The 18,540-nt window shown below is 36.2% G+C and overlaps 1 protein-coding gene across 2 annotated transcripts in view; it reads left to right on the forward strand.

Moving 5' to 3' along the window:
- Positions 1-18,540, forward strand: part of FBXL4 (F-box and leucine rich repeat protein 4) — a 67,895-nt gene that overhangs the window by 34,055 nt on the left and 15,300 nt on the right. For both annotated transcript variants that reach the window (XM_019743411.3, XM_019743414.3), the window contains one exon: positions 5,283-5,496. In XM_019743411.3, the coding sequence (XP_019598970.1) occupies positions 5,283-5,496 (214 nt within the window). The remainder of the gene's footprint in view (positions 1-5,282; positions 5,497-18,540) is intronic.

Below are 18,540 nucleotides of genomic sequence, written 5' to 3' on the forward strand. Positions count from 1 at the left end.
ATACTATAGTTCCTGCCTTCAGGCTATAATAAAGACGATAACATCTCCTTCCTACATTTTAATAAATTAAATAACGGGCAATTAGTGAGTATAAACATTATAGGGAACTTTGGTAGTGATTGCTGAAGTCCAGCTTCTTTGGTGAAATGTGGCCTATAATAATTATAAAATGAGTAAAATGTAAAGGTACTATTAAGTCAGTTTTTAAAAACTCTTTATATAGTTCATTCTGGTGCATGAGCAGAAACATAAGCTCTGCGAAGAAAACTTAGCAATGCTACTATTTTTTAAATTTTAGACTCATCAGGAATAAAGATCTTCTTTTGCAAGGTTAAAGCGCTAATCCACTTTCTCACTAGCAATTTCTCTTTCATTTTCAATTCAGCCATGTTAGTTGCTGTGGGGCTGTTTGAATAATCACAAAAGTACATACATAAATTTAAGTTTTCCATATTTTACTCTAGTTTTCAGCCAGTAAAACCATAAATCTTGATAGCGTTTCTTTAAGCGTAGTCATTGTTCCCATTAGAAAAAGGGGAAGTTTAAATAACAGGGAGAGAACCTTTTTGGGATGGGAAATACTGGAACTTCACCTCCTGACTACTGTTGGCCCCCTGACCTGACTGCTGAATTGATAATCATTATGGCTTGTAGGCAGCATTCCCAGAATAAACAATAAATATTCATGCCGTGATTATTAATGAATAATCTATGAATAAATATGGTCTATTTGTGCTCACTACCGCGAAGAAGACTTATTTATAATACTTCAAAGAAAAAAAAAGTACATTTTTAGAGACCAATGGTGATGAGCTGCTGTTTGAGCAAGTCTGGGAAAAGTTTGATACAGTTTATATCTGTTGCCTAAAAAACCTTACCTTATCCTCATGAGTTAGAACTGTATAACTGGATTTTAAACAAGTTTTTAGGAATTTATGTTATTCAGAATAGCAGGGAAATAGGTTAGATTGGAATAACGAGAATTTAAGAGTTTTAATGAGTTATTAAAATCCTATTCTATTTACAGATTTGTGTTGGAAGTTTACTGCTCATGTATAACATCACTTATTAAAAATCACATCTATTATAATTCTACTTTTCTTGTATAATACAGTTCCCTAAAGTCTCAGATATTCCTTTACCTCCCTTCCTGTTTGTGCTTTGAGGCTTAGTCTGATGTTCAAAAACCCTTAGGTTTATTTTTCCTCTACCATTTTTTCTTCAGATAGTTGCCCAAACTAAACACTGTGAGTCCACCTCAGTTACGTAGAGATTTTTACCCCTAAACCCTCTTACTTGTTTTCTTCAGAAAACATTCTTGGAAACTCTAGATTCAAGAGCTTCACAACTAGATGTTTAGACACAGAGCTACAGTTTTATGGGATAAAGAGCTTATTGCCTCTTCACATATTAGTTTATTCAATTGCTTGCCTGTATTTTGTACACTTGTTTCTTTTAGATCGTCAGTACCTAGAGATTAGAGACAGTTTTATGGCTTTTTTCCCCTTCCTTCTAGTATTGCTGGATAGTACCATACACAGTTAGGCAGGACGTTTGGCATTATTTTGAATCAGATATAACAAATAATGTTCCAAGTTATTTGGAATTAAAAATTATCTTAAATATGTTGTTTTATAAAACTCAGTGAGGGTCAGCTAACAAAACAAAGATTAGGAATCAGAAGCAATGGATATTTAAGTGTAATTCTCCCCTTACCTTTATACATCAGGCGGCTTCTGAGGATTAGTGCCTTTTATTCTGTGATGAGTAAATTCCAATTAAATCATTTATTCATGTGATCTTAATTATTTTAGGGTGCAAGTTACCACTTAGTAAATTACTTCTTATGTACTTACATTACTCTGGACAAATTAATTCACCTCATAAGGATAAGCAATTTATTTCTCTCTCCAGAGACTCCTTTTCTCATAGCAGGAGACCTAGTTTGGGATTGTTTATCTGAACTTAGGTCTTCTCATCATACCCTCAATATTAAGAAGTACTTTGTGAGAATCTATAGCATCGAATGAATAGGCTGTAGGGAAACAAAGAAGCTACAGTTCTGCTTTCAGGTGATTGGTATCACAATTGAGATGAAAAAAATAGATGATCAAGACAAGAACATATATGTAATTATGTAATTATATAATTATGCATTAAAATAAAACTTACATGAGGAGCATTAAGGAAAGAAACAAGTTGTTTTCAGCTAATAGACTGAGTTTGCTGCTACTTCTGCTTTCTTGGAATGGAGATTTTATGAAAAATTAGGTAGTATAGATCTTATAAGTTTAAGAAGAGGCAATATGGGGATATCGACCAAATAATCTGCTCAAAATAAAAATATGCAATATAGAAATAGAGAGTCAGAAATGTAATATAGGCATGATCATTACTTTTATTGTGCTTTCAAATTCTATCATTCACTAAATCAATTTGGGGATTTTTCTAGTCTGTGATTGGCTTGATATCACTGGATAAATTCTTTAGGGGGAAAAGGTCAAGAATGAGAGTAAGAAGAAAAGGGATGTCAAAGGATCCCAACTCCAATATGAAAAAGAATTGTAGAACAAAGGACTTTGCCAAATAATGAAGACTTGCAAGAGATAAGAGGCCTAATAAACATTTTAATTTTAAGAGAGTTAATATACCCATTTAATTTCTATGATCTGAAAATAATTTTAGAAGTATCAAATCAAAATAGGATACTCTTTAGTTCTTTGAAGTTTTATATCCATTTCTAGATTGCTAGCTTATAAATAATGAAGAAGTACGCATAACTACTATTGTACTCAAAGTAATGTAAAAATGTTAATTTTGTCATATGTCTCAGGAATAGTTTGACCCGTAAAGGGAAAAATACCCTGAATCCATAGAACTTTGTTCCAGAATAGAGGTAACTTAAATTCTTCAAGTGAATTTTCATAATTGGAAGATTCATTAAAAAAAAAAAAAAAATCATCAAAAAAAATTTTTTTAACCTCCCTGACATTTTGCTAAGTACTGGGTACATCAAGAATCTGTTCCAATTGCCAAAGGATTTGAGGCTGCATATAAAACTCTATAGAAACAAATTAGTAAGGAAACTGTGGGTAAGATAAAAATAAATAGTGGTTGAGAAGTAGAGGAGCGTGCGTTCAGCTTAGTGTGGCGTGTCCTGACGCAGTATGCACACACACCGCCTGCCTTTGAGATAGGTCCGGACCCTGAGTGCTGAGCTCCACAATCGGTGCTGCCACCTGGATCCCGCGCGCTGTCCTCTCTTCCCTGTTTACTGCAGTGCTGTCCTGATAGTCCCCTTGTTTTACCCCTATTTCATTCAGTCTGTCCTCCTCACAGAAACCAGTGATCATATTAAAAGGCAAGCAGGTTGTATCACTTCTCTGCTCACAACGCTCAGATGATGGGGAATCCCATCTCCCTCAAAAGAAAACCCAGTCTTAATAGGACACACATTCTATGAACTGCCCCTTACCTGAAATATCAATTACTCTTGATATTTCCTATTGCCCTTCCTTGCTTTCATTTCCTCCTTGGCATGTTTCACTCTCTAATACACTATTTATTTTACTCATTTATTTTTTTATAGTCTGTCTCTCTTACCAAAAAGTATGTAAGCTACATGAGAGTAGAGACTTTGTTTTGTCCACTGCTAACTCTCCAGTGCCTAGAGTAATGCCTGGGTCATAGTAGGATCTAAATAAATATTTTTGAATGAATGAATGCATGAATGAATGAATGAATGTGTTTAATGCAAACTGCAGTTTAGCTAATATAACTAGCAAAGGTAACTAGTCGGAAGGTGGAAGGAAATCCAGGAGAGAGTAGATTGAGGAGTGTTAGAGAACTTTAAGGAAGGGGTGAGCAGTTGTGTGAAATGCCTTATATTACAGTAAGTAATACAGGACTAAAGAGAAAGGCCATTAAATTTGCTATGTAAAAGGAAAGGGTGAATTTAGGGAGAGCAGAACACATTGCAACGGATTTAGACTAAATAGTTATTCAGGTATAAATAAGATGTGTGGGCTACAGAGTAATTTGCAATATTTTAAATTTATAGCGGTTGATTTTTTTTTTTATTGTTGTTTGAATGAGAATTGGCTATGCTTTAACTTTATTTTAATATTTGTGAGGTGCTTTGACCTTTACAAACTGTTTTCTCGTATTGTTTGATGTCCAAAACCAGGAGGTAGTGTGGTGAGTGCTGTTACATAATTCTAGTCTGCCTTTGACGACTGAGGAAATGCTGAGTCTTGGGTAAACACCTTTTCCCAGGTCATAATCTAGAAAGTAGTGCAACAGGGGGTAAAAAAATCCATCTTTTGACTTGGAAGTCTAGTGTTACTTCCTTTATTTAATTAAGTGATTGAGTTAGTCATTTTAATTTTGTATGTGTATTTGTAAGCTAATTAAATCATTTAGGAAACGTGGCATAAATAAACTAACAGTATATCACTGATGTGACACTGAGGTAGGCAAGAAAACGTCAGGGATGATTGGCTCATTTGTTTAAGGGGTCAGTTTGCTTAGGTGATAGTGTCATGGATTCAAATACTCTTAGACTCATATTTACTTTTAGACAATTTTCAGATGATGATTCTGGACAGGACAGTTTCTCCCTCATTTGTAATGTAATTAAGATAAATATTGTTATTCCTACTCTACTAAGGAATTTTGTGTCTTCCGCATTGAATTATTTATGTATATTTTATGTGAAGCTGCAGTTGAACATCTTGTAATAATTTCAACATCAGTCTAACTGCTAAATAGTAACAGTTACAAGGAATATATCAGAACAGTACAGTTAAACCAACCCAGAAATTTTCTGTGTTGAGAGTAGGCTAAGTCTGATTTGTTTTGAGGTCATTTAAAGTTGTCACTCTGTGTGCCACATTCCGAATAAATTATCTAGTAGTGGATGGGTACTGTTTAGGGGAAAATATTCCAAGAATTTAGAATTTTCTTATGTTTTGGGTTTTAGCTCTATTAACTTAGATGTGAATTATATGTACACACCTTCCACACTTTCTTAATTTTCTACTTAGCATTAGCTGACTTTATATGGTGTGAGTCCATTTTATCTTCTCAGGTTGATTTATTTTAGCCTAACCATACCTATTTCAGTATGCAGGAAGTGAGGATTTAAATGAAACAAGTTTTACGATTTCCGTAATGGAAATCCATTCTTCTGAAGGTGTTTGCTTAGAGTTAATATAGTTCCAAACTACTTGCAAAAATATTTTTTAGTTTTACAAAATTCACATGGAACATTATTTTTACAGGTTTCTGAAGGTCTGTGGATCCGAATTAGTGCGCCTTGAATTATCTTGCAGCCACTTCCTTAATGAAACTTGCTTGGAGATTATTTCTGAGATGTGTCCAAATCTGCAGGGTTTAAATCTTTCATCCTGTGATAAACTACCACCTCAAGCTTTCAACCACATTGCCAAGTTATGTGGCCTTAAACGACTTGTTCTCTATCGAACAAAAGTAGAGGTAAGACTAACTCATCATGTACGTCTTTGCTAGTGTAATACCCAACTGAATATTGAGTTCCTTATAATTGCTCATAATAATGTGATTTCTGATTTTTTTATTTTGTTTTGTTTTTGTTTTATTATTATTATTATTATTGAAGACCTTAAAAGCCAGTTGTAAAAGATTTTGTTTGGGGGTGTGTGAGGACCCTTCTCTAGTTTCTGAAGCTTCCTGCGAATATCAGGAGCCGGCTGGGAGATGAAATGCGTGGCTAAGACAGCTCTGCCATCCTGATAGTAGGGATTAATGTTAGTGTAGGTTTGTAGGGCCTCTGAAAGGCGGGAGAGAAAAACAGCTGGGTTCTCATGGCAGTCCTGGTAGATTTCCCTAACTTTTTCATAATTGACAGCTTTCTGAATGGCTGCCTCCACGACCTGAAGGAGACAATTAACCATATGGTCTCTTTAGGCAGTCGGGATTGTGCTGGGGGTGAGTCTGATAATTCCGGTTAGGATCCTGGGTAGGAACGGCTGTCTCCCCAGGGGGATAGGTGCTATTATTTTGGTGATGCATGTAGTCAGCTATTTCCCTAGCTTTTTGACCGATTTGATCCCTTTCATCAGAGTTAGTACACGTGGAGAGAATAATATAGATCCACCGCCAAGTAAGGTCATAGCTAAGGATGAGGTATTGGAACTCTGTAGTAAAGCGGGAGGGACCAGGAGAAAAGGAGTAGATTCAGTCTGACTCAGGTCCATCATCGAGAAAGGGACATGGACCCTAACAGGGCCTTCAGCGCCTGCCACTTCCCTGAGAGGCATCTGGGTGGCTGGGGGTGCAGGATCCGGTATGAGAAGCGGAAGAAAGGTCGGGAGCAGGCGGGGCAGTGGTGGAGGAAGTATCGGGTGGTTACAGGGCGGCAGCGGGTTGATACGGTGGGGGGATTTGAACTAGCGGAGGTCGGGGAGGAGAGGGAAATTGGGGGTCGGAGCAGAGGGAGAAGAAGAGGTTGAAGCTAAACCTAAGAGGCGTGATTCGCCCTTAGTTAGGAAATGGGACAAGTCCCATCGCAGCTCAAAGAAAGCCAGGAGGTAGGGGACCGCACTCCATTTACCCTGCCGACGGAGACGGTTGTCTACATCTCGGAGAATATCAAGGTCAAGAGTTCCAGTAGGCGGCCAGCGTTCGCCATTATCAAGCTTACATTGTGGCCAGGCTGCACTTGAAAAGGAAATAAGGTGTTTAGCCTCTAAAACGAGGTAAAGTCTTCTCTTAACGCGGTCCAAAAGCATCTCCAAAGGGGTGTCCCTGGGGTAAGCGGAGTAGCCGGAGCCCATAGTAATGAACGGGGGGCAAAAGACGGTGCAGTCTGGGTCCTGTTAATCACCCGGAGGACAAGGGAAAACGGCAGGTGTCCCGCTGTCAGTGTCTTCAAGTCCTACGGAGGGCAAATCTGACTGAGTCAGAGGGTAAAGGAGGGAAGACTTACCTAAATCATCTGCCGAAGGCTCCTGGTCTGGACCACCAAATTGTTAGGCATTGCGGAAGGAACGAGTTGCAGGAGACCAAAATTGGTCTGTTAGAATTTATTTGGCATGTTTGAGCTGCGGGAGATCAGGCTAGAAAAGACCATAACCTCCTGATTTTTAAATAGATAAGTTTATGCTACTTGACTATTGCACAGTCTTTAGTGCTTTTTCAGTCATTTCAAAATTATTTAGAGTCTATTGTGGGGTGTTTTGTGTGTGTTTTTTTTAATAATTATAAGCACATGTTCTTCTCCGCAGTCTAAAAATTTTTGTAATACTGTTTCTAGGTAAAGAAAAAAGTAATGGGCTGAGGTGAGCTGAAATGCTGACAGGGAACAAATTAAAGAAAGGAGTAACAGGATAGGATTCAGGATAGGACTTTTGCTTGGAGCAGGAGGAAGCAAAGTGGAATTTATCCAGGATCAGACTTCGAAGTTAGAATTCCAGATACAGTAACTTATGAGTCTTCATTGAAGTAAAATGGAATCATGTAATATATATATTGATCTACTGGCTTTTTTCACGTGATATCTCTAGGGCATCTTTCCAGATCATTACATGTACCACTTGACTTTTCCTGTGCTTGTTCCCTCTACTCCAGTTATGTTGGCCTTCTTTCTATTCCTTGAACATTCTGATCTGGTCCCAGCTCCTGGCTCTTTCTCGTCTGCCTGTGTGGAATATTCTTCTGTCTTATTACATGGCTGCCGTCTTGTCAACTTCATGTTCAATTTAAATTTCTTTTCAGAGATGGCTTCTTGGACATTGATAAAAGGTAGCCCCCCTTCTAGTGTGTTTCTTTCATGTCCGCTAGTTTTGTTTCCTTTTTTAGCATCTTTATCACTCTGAAATTACTTGTTTTCTTGCTATTATCTGTCTCCTTACCCCAGGAGATAAGTTTCATGAAGGTAGGATCCTTGCCTGTTTTTTTCATTGCCATGTTTCTAGCATCTAGAATAGACTTGGTAAAGATTGCCCATTCAACAAATATTTAATAAATGAATGAATAAGATAGCCAAATTACTTTTCCAAAATGATACACCAGTTGCTTTTCCCACTACAGTGGCCCTTTGCCTCTCTTGAATGTTACCTTGGTCAAGGTATCCAGCCTCTTAGTATTTCAGTTTCCTCATTTCTGAAATGGAGATAATAAAAATAACATCTCATATGGTCATTGTGAGAAGTAAGTAACATGTGAAGTGCTTAGAGGGTACCTAGAGCACAGAAAAATCTCAATATTAGCTAATAACAGTAGTAGTAGTAACATCATCATCGCAGTTTTGCTGTATGTTTTGCGGGGTGGTGGTGTGGGGGGGGCCTCATCTCTATTCTTTTGATTTTTTTTTTTTTTTAAGTCCTTGTATTATTCTTCCAGATGTGTCTCCCAGCAAGGATTTTATTAGGAGTGCATTCATTTTATTTCATTTTATTCTTTAGTAAGCTTTTCATCTGTTCACATAGGTTTTATTTTACATCCAAGAGCATGTTATAGTTTTCTTCACTTAGCTTTTATATCTTCCTGGTTAAATTTATCGCTGGCATTTTATAGTCTCAGATACTATTTTTTCTTCTGTTTAATTTTAATTGGTTATTGTTAATATAAACAGAAATTTGGGTTTTGTATATTTATCCTGTCGCTGCTCACAGTACTGAATGCTTAAAATATTCTATTAACTTTTTACTTATGTCCTTTGAATTTTACAGTTATGTAATCTGGAAGTAAATATACTTTTCCTTTCTTTTCCAATAGTTAAAGTATTGCTACAATAGGTAGAACTTCATAAATAATAAAGAATAATAGCGTCACAACAGGTATACCAGTGTTATTTCTAAAATAGTGGAACTGCCTTCAATGTTTTATGTTTTTTATATTTCTACAAAAAATATTTCAGTACGTATTATGTGCCAGACACTATTTATGCACTGGAACTTAACTAATGAACTAAACAGACAATTCCTCATGCAGCTTATTAATTTTCTATGTTGTTTAATGTTGCTTTTCATAAGTAGTCTTTGTCATTCTTGTTTGAGAATATTTTATCAAAAATGTATATTTTAAGTTTTTTAAGGCTTCGTTAACACTCGTCTTTTTTCTTCTTTTATTTATTAATATAATGCCTTACTTTAAACAGTCCTCGCTTTCCTAGAGTAATCCCTGTGTGTTTTTAATGTAATACTTAGCGAGGCTAGCTTCCTGATATTTTGGAGCCAAATTGCTTGGGTTTGGGATCTGGTTTTATCACTTACTAATTGTGTTTCATTGCAGAAGTTTTTTGATACCCTGTCCTTCAGCTTTCCCTTCTATAATGTGGAGATAATAATAGTATGCATCTCAAAGAGTTGTTGTGAAGATTAAATGATTTAATATACATAAAGTGACTACAACAGTGCCTGGTTCATAGTAAATATTCTTTAAGGGTAAATACTTTTTACATCTGCTTTCCTAAGTGAGGTTGAGCTTTGGTTCTCTGTTTCATGCTATTTTATTAGGTATGGGTCTAGGATTATGACAGCATAGCAAAATGATTGGGGAAACTCCCATCTTTTTCTTTGATCTGGAATAACTTGAATAAATGGGAATTGTCTGTTAAATAGAATTTACTTATAAAACCATCTGGGCGTATAGCTTTTTTTATTGGTAGATCAGTGTAGATACGTTTTTCTAGACATAGCTTTTTTTCCTAATCTATTTGATAATTTAAAAACTGGGAGGATATTTGTTATTTACTCTGTATCATAGACCCAAGTCATAAAACTCAATCCTTACCTTGGCTTTCCCACTTGAAATATTTATGTGCTTGGGTAAGTTACTTACACTAAGCTAAAAGTTTATTTATTATAAAAAGAAAACTTACCCTATCATATAGGCTATTAAAAAGACCAAATTAGGTCATACATGTGGAAAACAAAACAAAACCACACTTTATAAGTTAGATGGACTTGTGAAAATAATAGTATAGATTTACTTAGTATAGTCCCGCACAATTATTTCCACCTCTGCAAAATATTCTTATAGATCATCCTAGAGTATTTTTTTCTTTTGTGTGCTAAGAGAGATTTAGCTGAATTATCTCTCACCCTTAGGACTTGTTTCTGGTAAAAGGAATGTTCATTCCTAAATTGTAAACGCCATAATGGGAGGGACCATGTTTGACTATTTATTCCTTTACAACTGTTACATAGAACAGTATCTGGTCTTCAGTATAGTGAATATACGTAGCTGATATTCAGTAAGCTTGTAGTGAATGAATGAGCAGTATCTCTCTCCTATTAATTCATTTTTTCATTATTAGATAAGTTAGCAAGCATAAGCTAAGTTTGTCTTTCTACAGAATAATCACATCTGCTAAGCAGATGGATGGGAGGATCTGCAACTTGGAAAACTTGTAAGAAAATATTTGTTCAGAATCTTTAGCCCTAAAAGATAGTGAAACATAGTTCAATTTGTTTTGTTAATTTACTTCATGAGATGTTTTTCTTTCTTTTTTCTTTTCTTTAGATGTGTTTAGGATTGAAACAAAAAATCGCTTTATCAGAGAAATGACAAGTGTCTTTTTATAACATCAAAACAAAACCAAAAAATTACTACATAAGCTATTTGCAGTTAGTGGTATACATTTACAGAATTTCAGTAGAAACAGAGCAATAAATATATGCCTAATAAAGAACAAGATACTACTACATTAAAGAGAGACAGAGTAGCCTGCTATAGAAGAGGCCCAGTGCATCCTAACGTCTGTGCTTGGTCTGTGCTTGGTTGGAGAATGGTCTGTGTTGGGAGATCTTTTTAGAAGACAGGACCCTCAAGCTGAGATTTAGGCCCTATTTACTCTGGGATCCCAAAATAACTAGTGAAATGGGTTGGTAAATAGAGTAATTTGCTTTTTACTGAATTTAGTGGATCTTTTAGGGTTACATAGACAACACTTTAGGTAAAGATGGGAACTTAGGATAGGAAAGAAACTTTAGTTGCACTAAGATTCTTCTAGTATCTGTGACAAAGAAGTAAGTATAGTAGAGTTAGATATTTCATGATTGGAAGGACTTTTGTTTCAATAACTTTGGTTCTTCTCTGTTCACAGATTCTTAATATGTATGATGAGCATTGATTGCAAGTATAATTTAGCCTATATGTCGATGCATTTTCATGAGAGGAAAGCTGTAAAAATTTAACTCATGAAATAGACTTTTAAATCCTAAAAAGGAAAAAACCTTTTATTTTGAAATAATTTCATTAAAAATGTTCTATGCAAAAAAATTGCATAAAAAGTCAGTTCTCCTACTGTATGCATAATTTTTTTCCTGAACCATTTGAAAATAAGTAGAAGATATAATTCTCCTTTACTCCAAAGGGGCATATATCTACAATGTATTCTTAAATGCTAGCGTTATGGGCTGAATTGTGTCTCCTTAAATTTCATATGTTGAAGTTTTAAACCCCAGTGCCTCATAATTTGATTGTTATTTGGTGATAGGTTCTTTAAAGAAGAAATTAAGGTTAAATGGGGTCACTAGAGTGGGCCCTAATCTAATGTGACTGCTGTCCTTATAAGAAGAGATTAGGACACAGACATACACGGAGGAAAGAACATGTGAAGACGCCAGTATCAAACAAGAAGCAAGGCCTTAGGATAAACTAACCCTGGACATACCTTTATCTCAGACTTCTAGCCTCCAGTATTGTGAAAAAAATGATTTATATTGTTTAAGCTACCTAGCCTGTAGTACTTTGTATGGCACCCCTAGCAAACCAATACAACTTGTAAACAGTGGCATAAGAGTAACTTTTTAACATATTGCACAAAAAGTATCTTTAAGGGAAGTCCTGTGCATTTGCGAAAACAATCTGGGTTAGTATTAGAAGTTTGGTCTTGTTTACCTTTTCTTTGGGGGAAAAAAATGTATATATATATATATATATATGGAGTGGGGCATGACAGGTAGCCCAGTAAGAATGTCATTCTGTTGCCTAGCAGCAGACAAGAAAGCCAAGAATGTTGTTTTTCTTAAGTTGGAGTTATAAATGGAACACCTGCATTCAATTTTGATTGCCTCACTTCAAGAATGATAGAGCATAAATTGACAGAATCTGAAGAAGTGAAAAAACTGATTATAGGTATTGTGGGAGACTAGTATATGACCGTAATCCCTAAGTATGGTTCAGCAACTGTTTACTAGGCTGGGACCACCGTTTCAAGGACCCCCGCTGTCTTCATCTTCATGAAGCAGAAGACAACGAAACTAGTTGATCTGTACTTCTGTTGGATATCAACACTCTCCTCCTATTTTCTTTTTTTTCTGTGCCAGTTTATTTGGCAGAGCGGATATGTAAGTAAAAATTCCTACCACCCTGTCTGTTGATGAAAAACACCTGGGCTTTCCTACAAACGATGCATGAACTGTCTTTTGAGAAGAGTATGATTTGAGTTAGTGCCATGAATTTGCTTCCTGATGCATACACAGTAGTGGTCTTCTTAACTGCATTCTTATTTGATTTAAAGGACACATCATTATATATTGGTAAGTAGAAGCAGGGATGGCCTTTCTCTTAATAGCGTCTATGCAGCTAACAAACTCAGACTATAAGAGCAGACTGGATGGCAAATGAAAGGGGTGGCCTTTCACTTAACAGAGCCAGTGCTGATAACTCATCAAGAAGGAGAGGAAAAACTGAAATAGGAAGAACCTACTTTGGTCACCTAAATTGACTAATATGGGCTGTCGTTAGCTCATTGTTACCGAAAATGCAGTCTGTTTCTAACAGATACATCTAGCTAGATAATGTATACATAAGGATGTTACTTGATTCTTAAACAGAATCAAGAGTTAAGGTTTTAATAACTCGTATTTAACTTATTAACTATCATAGACTAAAACTAACAAACTTTTTAAGTCTTTGACATATGTCTCCAAGCAAGAATATATTTATAGTTCTCTCTATCCTTGTAGAAGTTCTAATGAGAATATGAGACTTTTGGTGAGGTTGGGTTTGTGTGACCTGAGCAAGTGGGCTGTGGTTCTGTCGGGGTCAAAAAGCCTCACTTGTCAGTGTAGTGAATTGGGAGGTTCATTTGTTGGGAGTCAGACTCATTAGCGTCTGCATTCATGACAGTGACCCGTAAACCAGGTATGATAAATCTACCAGGAGAGGACACCATTCACATTCTTTCACTGCTGGTATGTCAGGAGGAAAACCAAATTGTACTTACAAGACTTATTTGGTGAGTTTAGAAACAGAACGCTGAGAATTATGTGACTTAAATGCTTAACAGGTTGACACCTTCATCTTAATAGGAAGAAAGAAGTACTTTTGGAGGAAGATAGATATATATATATAAAATCTTTGGACCAGTGTCTTCTCTCAGCTGGGCATCATTTAGATGGACAGTGTCAACAAACATATGCCTCAGGCACCTCTTACATGGTTCCTTGACAGTCCAACCCTTACTCTTTGATCGAAATATTCTTTCTTTATATATTCAATAAGGTTATTGTCAAGTCCAGCAGGTGTGCAAATCGCCATGAATTTCTGACTGCATATCTGCCATCATCCCTTCTGGGTAGATAGGGAAATTCAGTTTAGTTATCTGTGAGCAAAGATGTATTCCACTATATTATTATGGGAGAGATCCACTACAATGGTAAAAATGGGTTCTGAAATGAGAGTACAGAGCAAGGCAGATGTGTGTGATTTAATCTTAGATTTTATTCTGTCACACACATGCATTTTTAGAATTTAGCAAATAATCTGAACCTTAACTGAAACTCGTACTATAGAGCCAAATTTCTGAGTGTGTGATCTAGTGTAGCTTTAACCATCTACAGTTAAATTTAAAGAACTTTCCCTTTTTATTCTCAAAGTTATATGTAAGAGCGTTATTAATTTATGCCATTTATGGTTTTTAACCTTTTTCTTTTTAGAGATCAGTCAGAAGTCTAACTTTTCTACCACAATGTTGATCTTAAAGTTTAACCTGTAAAAGACCGTATTATTTTCAAGTTGTAATCATGTATAAGTACATAACTATACCATATTTTATATCTAAACTGTATAAAAGATAATTTGTAGTAGATGGTTCAAAGCAAATCTATATAACATAGTTGAATTTAATTATTCTGAAATGATGATGTTTATTTCTACCTATAGTTAGTTTCAAGTACTTTAAATAGTTCTGAAAATACTTGAACTTTTATTCTGTATTTTCCTTCTCAAATTTATTGAGATTGGATCACAGAGGCAAAAAAATTAGAGAAAGAGATTCACACATATATGTGTATTTTAAATTCCAACAACTGAGTGATTATGTTATTGGGATTTCTTGGTGGTATTTGTTACACAAATTTATGAATTTTCATTTAATGAATATACTTTTATAAAATCTCATTACTTGTAAATATTGCTCTGATGTGCTTGAAATGCATCATGATCAGCTGAAAGTACATTTGTTTGTGATCAGGTGATGTCACTAGTCTATATTTTAGCTTGTGTATGTCTGTAGTACATAAAACTTGTATATGTTTCTTTAATATACTTTCTAGGAATCATACCATCTTTCCCCAGAAAGAAGACCTAGCCGGACCATCAGCTCTAATGTGTCCTTTGGAGCAAAAATTAATATGAGCCGGTCTTACATTATGTTAGATAACACCCTGTCTTATATTGTAGTAAAATAAGACCGGGTCTTAGGTTAATTTTTGCTCCAAAAGACGCATTAGAGCTGATGGTCCAGCTAGGTCTTATTTTCGGGGAAACATGGTATTAGATTGCAGAATACTGATTTGGAATTCTACCCTCCTATATTAAGAGTGTTGTGATTAAGAGTTTCATTATTTAAGATAAGCAACAATTTTTAACTGAGCAAAAAAAATTGTGAACTAGTCATAACTATAAGCCTGTATTGTAAAATAGTTAACATAGTACTGCATACATTGATTTTACATGATCTCACTACATTATAAAATATACAGGTACGCATAAATATAACTCTACTAAGCCGTAAATCTGGAATATGTAAAAGTTATATGTGAGTATAATAAATATCAGTTATCATTTTATTAACTATTTTTGCTTAGCACTTGGGAGTCTGGAGGATGGGAGGTTATGCAGTTTACAGATAGCATCTCTTAAAAGGCTGTCAATGAAAATTTGAATTTCTGCCTTGTTTTACCTCTTAATAAATTGCCTTGAAACAAGTAGAGGCATTAATAATAATTCTCTATAATTCATTGTTATCCATTGGATTTTGAAGCTGCTGAATTGGGTTAGTAGGTTGATTTTAGGTGGAATGCCAAAGGATTCTTTCTTTATGAATATATATTCTACTACCAGGTGCCAGCATTCACCTAGGGTATGCTTTGATAATTCTGTAGAAGAATTTAACATGACCAGTCATTCCTTATTAATTTCTTTCCACGGTGACTTAAATAAGGTGGGCCTTTGTTTCAAAATTACAAACTCATGTGAAAATGAATCTGCTGCCTTGCATTGTAAAAGCTACTAACTCTTTAAATTATATTTTAATTTTATAGAGTTAGTCTTATGCTTCTGTTGAATGAATTTTAGAGAACTAACCACAACAGAATCTGTGGACTTGGGTACCTAAAAGATATCTGAAGTCTTAAATAAGAGGTTCATAAATTTGTTCCCTTTTTCTTTCTGAATGCCTTTTCATAGTACACTTAATGGGGCTTTAATCCATCCATTTGTGGGTTCTCGATATGTAAAAAAGTGCGGGAAGTACTCATTACAGTAGAATTGTTCTCTAAGCAGGGGTTGGCTAACTTTTTCTGTGAAAGGCCAAACAGCAAATATTTTAGGCTTTGTAGACCATATGGGCTCTGTCACAACAACTCAACCCTGCTGTTGCAGTGTGAAAACAGCCATAGGCAATAAATAAATGAATGGGTGTGCCTGTGTTCCAATCAAATGTTATTTACAAAACAGTTAGTGGCTGGGTTTGGTCCATGGGCAGTAATTTGCTATCTCCTGCTCCAAACCATTGAATCTGTGGTCCCTCCAAAATCAGGTTCTTTTATATCTGGAAATGAAGAATTCGTTTGTCCTCTTTGCTGTAGCATCAATAGCAGTACTTTAATTCTGAATACTAACAGCATAGAGAAAGAATATGCTAACGATATTTTAGAAGGGAACTGGTTAACTGGATTTAGAGAAATTTCAGACTGATCTATAGATGTGTTTTTTACACCTGGGGGTACTCCCACAGTCTCTGGCTTCTCATGAGCTCTGCCATAGGAAGTCCTGAAAGTGTTAACGTGTGCTGGCTCACCTCAGTGCTACCTGTCAAGCCTTTGGTTCATCTCTGTTTGACTCCTTGTTACATACCTCACAGCATCTCTTCCAAGGGGATGCTTGTTTTCTTCTTTAGCTGATACCTCCACCCACTAATATCTTAGTCTCAGCATTTGATCTCACATCTCTTAATTTAGCAAAGATGTGTGATATCCTTCAACATGAATCTCGTTTGTCCTGTTAGGTCTTTTTTAAGGGGGGGGAGAAAAGTGATTGTTCTCTATTAAATGATTTTTTAAATTTCCAATTTAATGTGCAGACTGTTTAAGTTATTATAAAATATTTGCCTGAGTAAGTATAGTATGCCATGAATTCCTCTTCTATGACTTGAAATTCCTCCAGAGTGCATCTACTCTTACACAAGATATTTTCTAAATATGTGATTACTTGAATCTTAACAATGAGTTGTTGGTGCCTTAAAGTTACAACCTTTAAGATAGACAATAAGCAGTAGATACAGCTCCTCTAAGAAACAGTCCAGGTAGATCTTACTGTTATTTTATCTTACTCTTATTTTTCATTAGAAGAACCAATACAATAGGGAATTCATCCCAAACTATATTTCTTTACATAGTGACTTAAATAAGGTTGGCCTTTGTTTCAAAAATCACAAACTTATTTGAAGAGAGAATCTTGCTGTCCGCTTGGGGGTAGTCAGTTAGAGCTAGGTAACTGTGTTAGATGGCTGTTCATGCTACCCCAGGAGTTGGATGTAAATGTTAGCAAGAGGAGGGAATTTGGGCCAGGACACACATACCACAAAGTATATAGTGACCTGGCATTGACTGCGCCTCAAGGTCAGAACTGAGGCCCGCCTCCTTCTGCTTCTGCATCCCCCCCACCGCATTGCAGAGCAGTGGAAGTCCTGGTTCTGGATGGGGGCCGTCTGCAAGACCCTAGACAGGGAAGAATAAAAAGAGTGAGGGCAGGGGCTTGGAGTTCAAAGACATCAATGAAAGCATATTTTTAAATAGAACAAGAAATTATGGACCATAAAGAGGCTAAAACACAAATCAGTTCTGGAAAAGAACTGATTAAAAATCTAGGTAATAAATGACAGTCATTGTAATTTTTAAAAATCGATGAATTCTAAATTAAAGAGAGAATTGCTAAATTAGAAGCGAAGTCTGAGGAATGTACTTAAATTTGTAAAATCTTTGTGTGTCAGGCACTGCTGTACGTAGTTTATTATATATAATATAAACTCACTTAACTCTGATAGCAACCCTATTTATTCATTTAGTAAATATATATTGTGGCTACTGTGTGCCAGTCACTGTATTATTTATCTATTGTTGTATATCAGTTACCCCAAAACTTAGTGGCTTAAAAAAAACCCATTCATGATCTCACACGGTTTCTGTAGGTCAGGAATCTGGGAGCAGCTTGGCTGCGTAGCTTTGGCTCAAGTTTTCTAACAAGGTTGCAGCCCAATTATTGCTGAAGCTGCAGTCATCTCAGGGCTTGACTGCAGCTGGAGGATCAGCTTCCAAGTTCACACATGTGGCTACTGGCAGGATTCCCCAGTAGCTGTTGGCCAGAGGCTGCTGGTTCTCTCTACATAGGCCTCTCCTGCCTGAGTGTCCTCATGAGATGACAGGTGGCTTTTCCCTAGTGAGCAGTGGGGGAGGGAGGAACCCAAGAGGAGCCACAGCCCTTTTATAACTGCATTATCAGGATTCTTCACAGAAACAGAAATAAAACAGTATGTGTGGGTGTGTATAACTTTATTATGAGGAATTGGCTCGTGATGATGGAGGCTGGCATTCCCAAGTCCTACACAGTGAGTCGGGAAGCTGGAGACCCAGGAGAGCCAATGGTGTAGTTCCAGTCCAAAGACCAGCAGATTGGGGACCCAGGAAGAACTTAGGTTTCAGTGTGAGTCTAAAGTTGATGTCCTCTTTCGAAGGCCATCGGGCAGGAAGAATTCTCTCTTTCTTGGGAGAGAATCATCCTTTTGCTGTATTCAGGTCTTCGACTGATTGGATGAGGTCCATCCACATTAGAGAATAATCTGCTTTACTCAGTATACTGATTTAAATATTAACCTCATCCCAAACACCCTTACAGAAACACTCAGCATAATATTGGACCAAATATCTAGGCAGTCTGTGACATAATATTAACCATCACAATAACCTTACATACCATCACTTCTGCTATGTTCTGTTTCTTAGAAGTAAGTCACTAAGTCCAGCTCACACTCAAAAGGAGAGGAGTGAA

The sequence above is a fragment of the Rhinolophus sinicus genome, chromosome 2, assembly GCF_057876585.1.
Source record: "Rhinolophus sinicus isolate RSI-liver-muscle chromosome 2, RSI-T2T, whole genome shotgun sequence".
Classification (NCBI taxonomy): domain Eukaryota; kingdom Metazoa; phylum Chordata; class Mammalia; order Chiroptera; family Rhinolophidae; genus Rhinolophus; species Rhinolophus sinicus.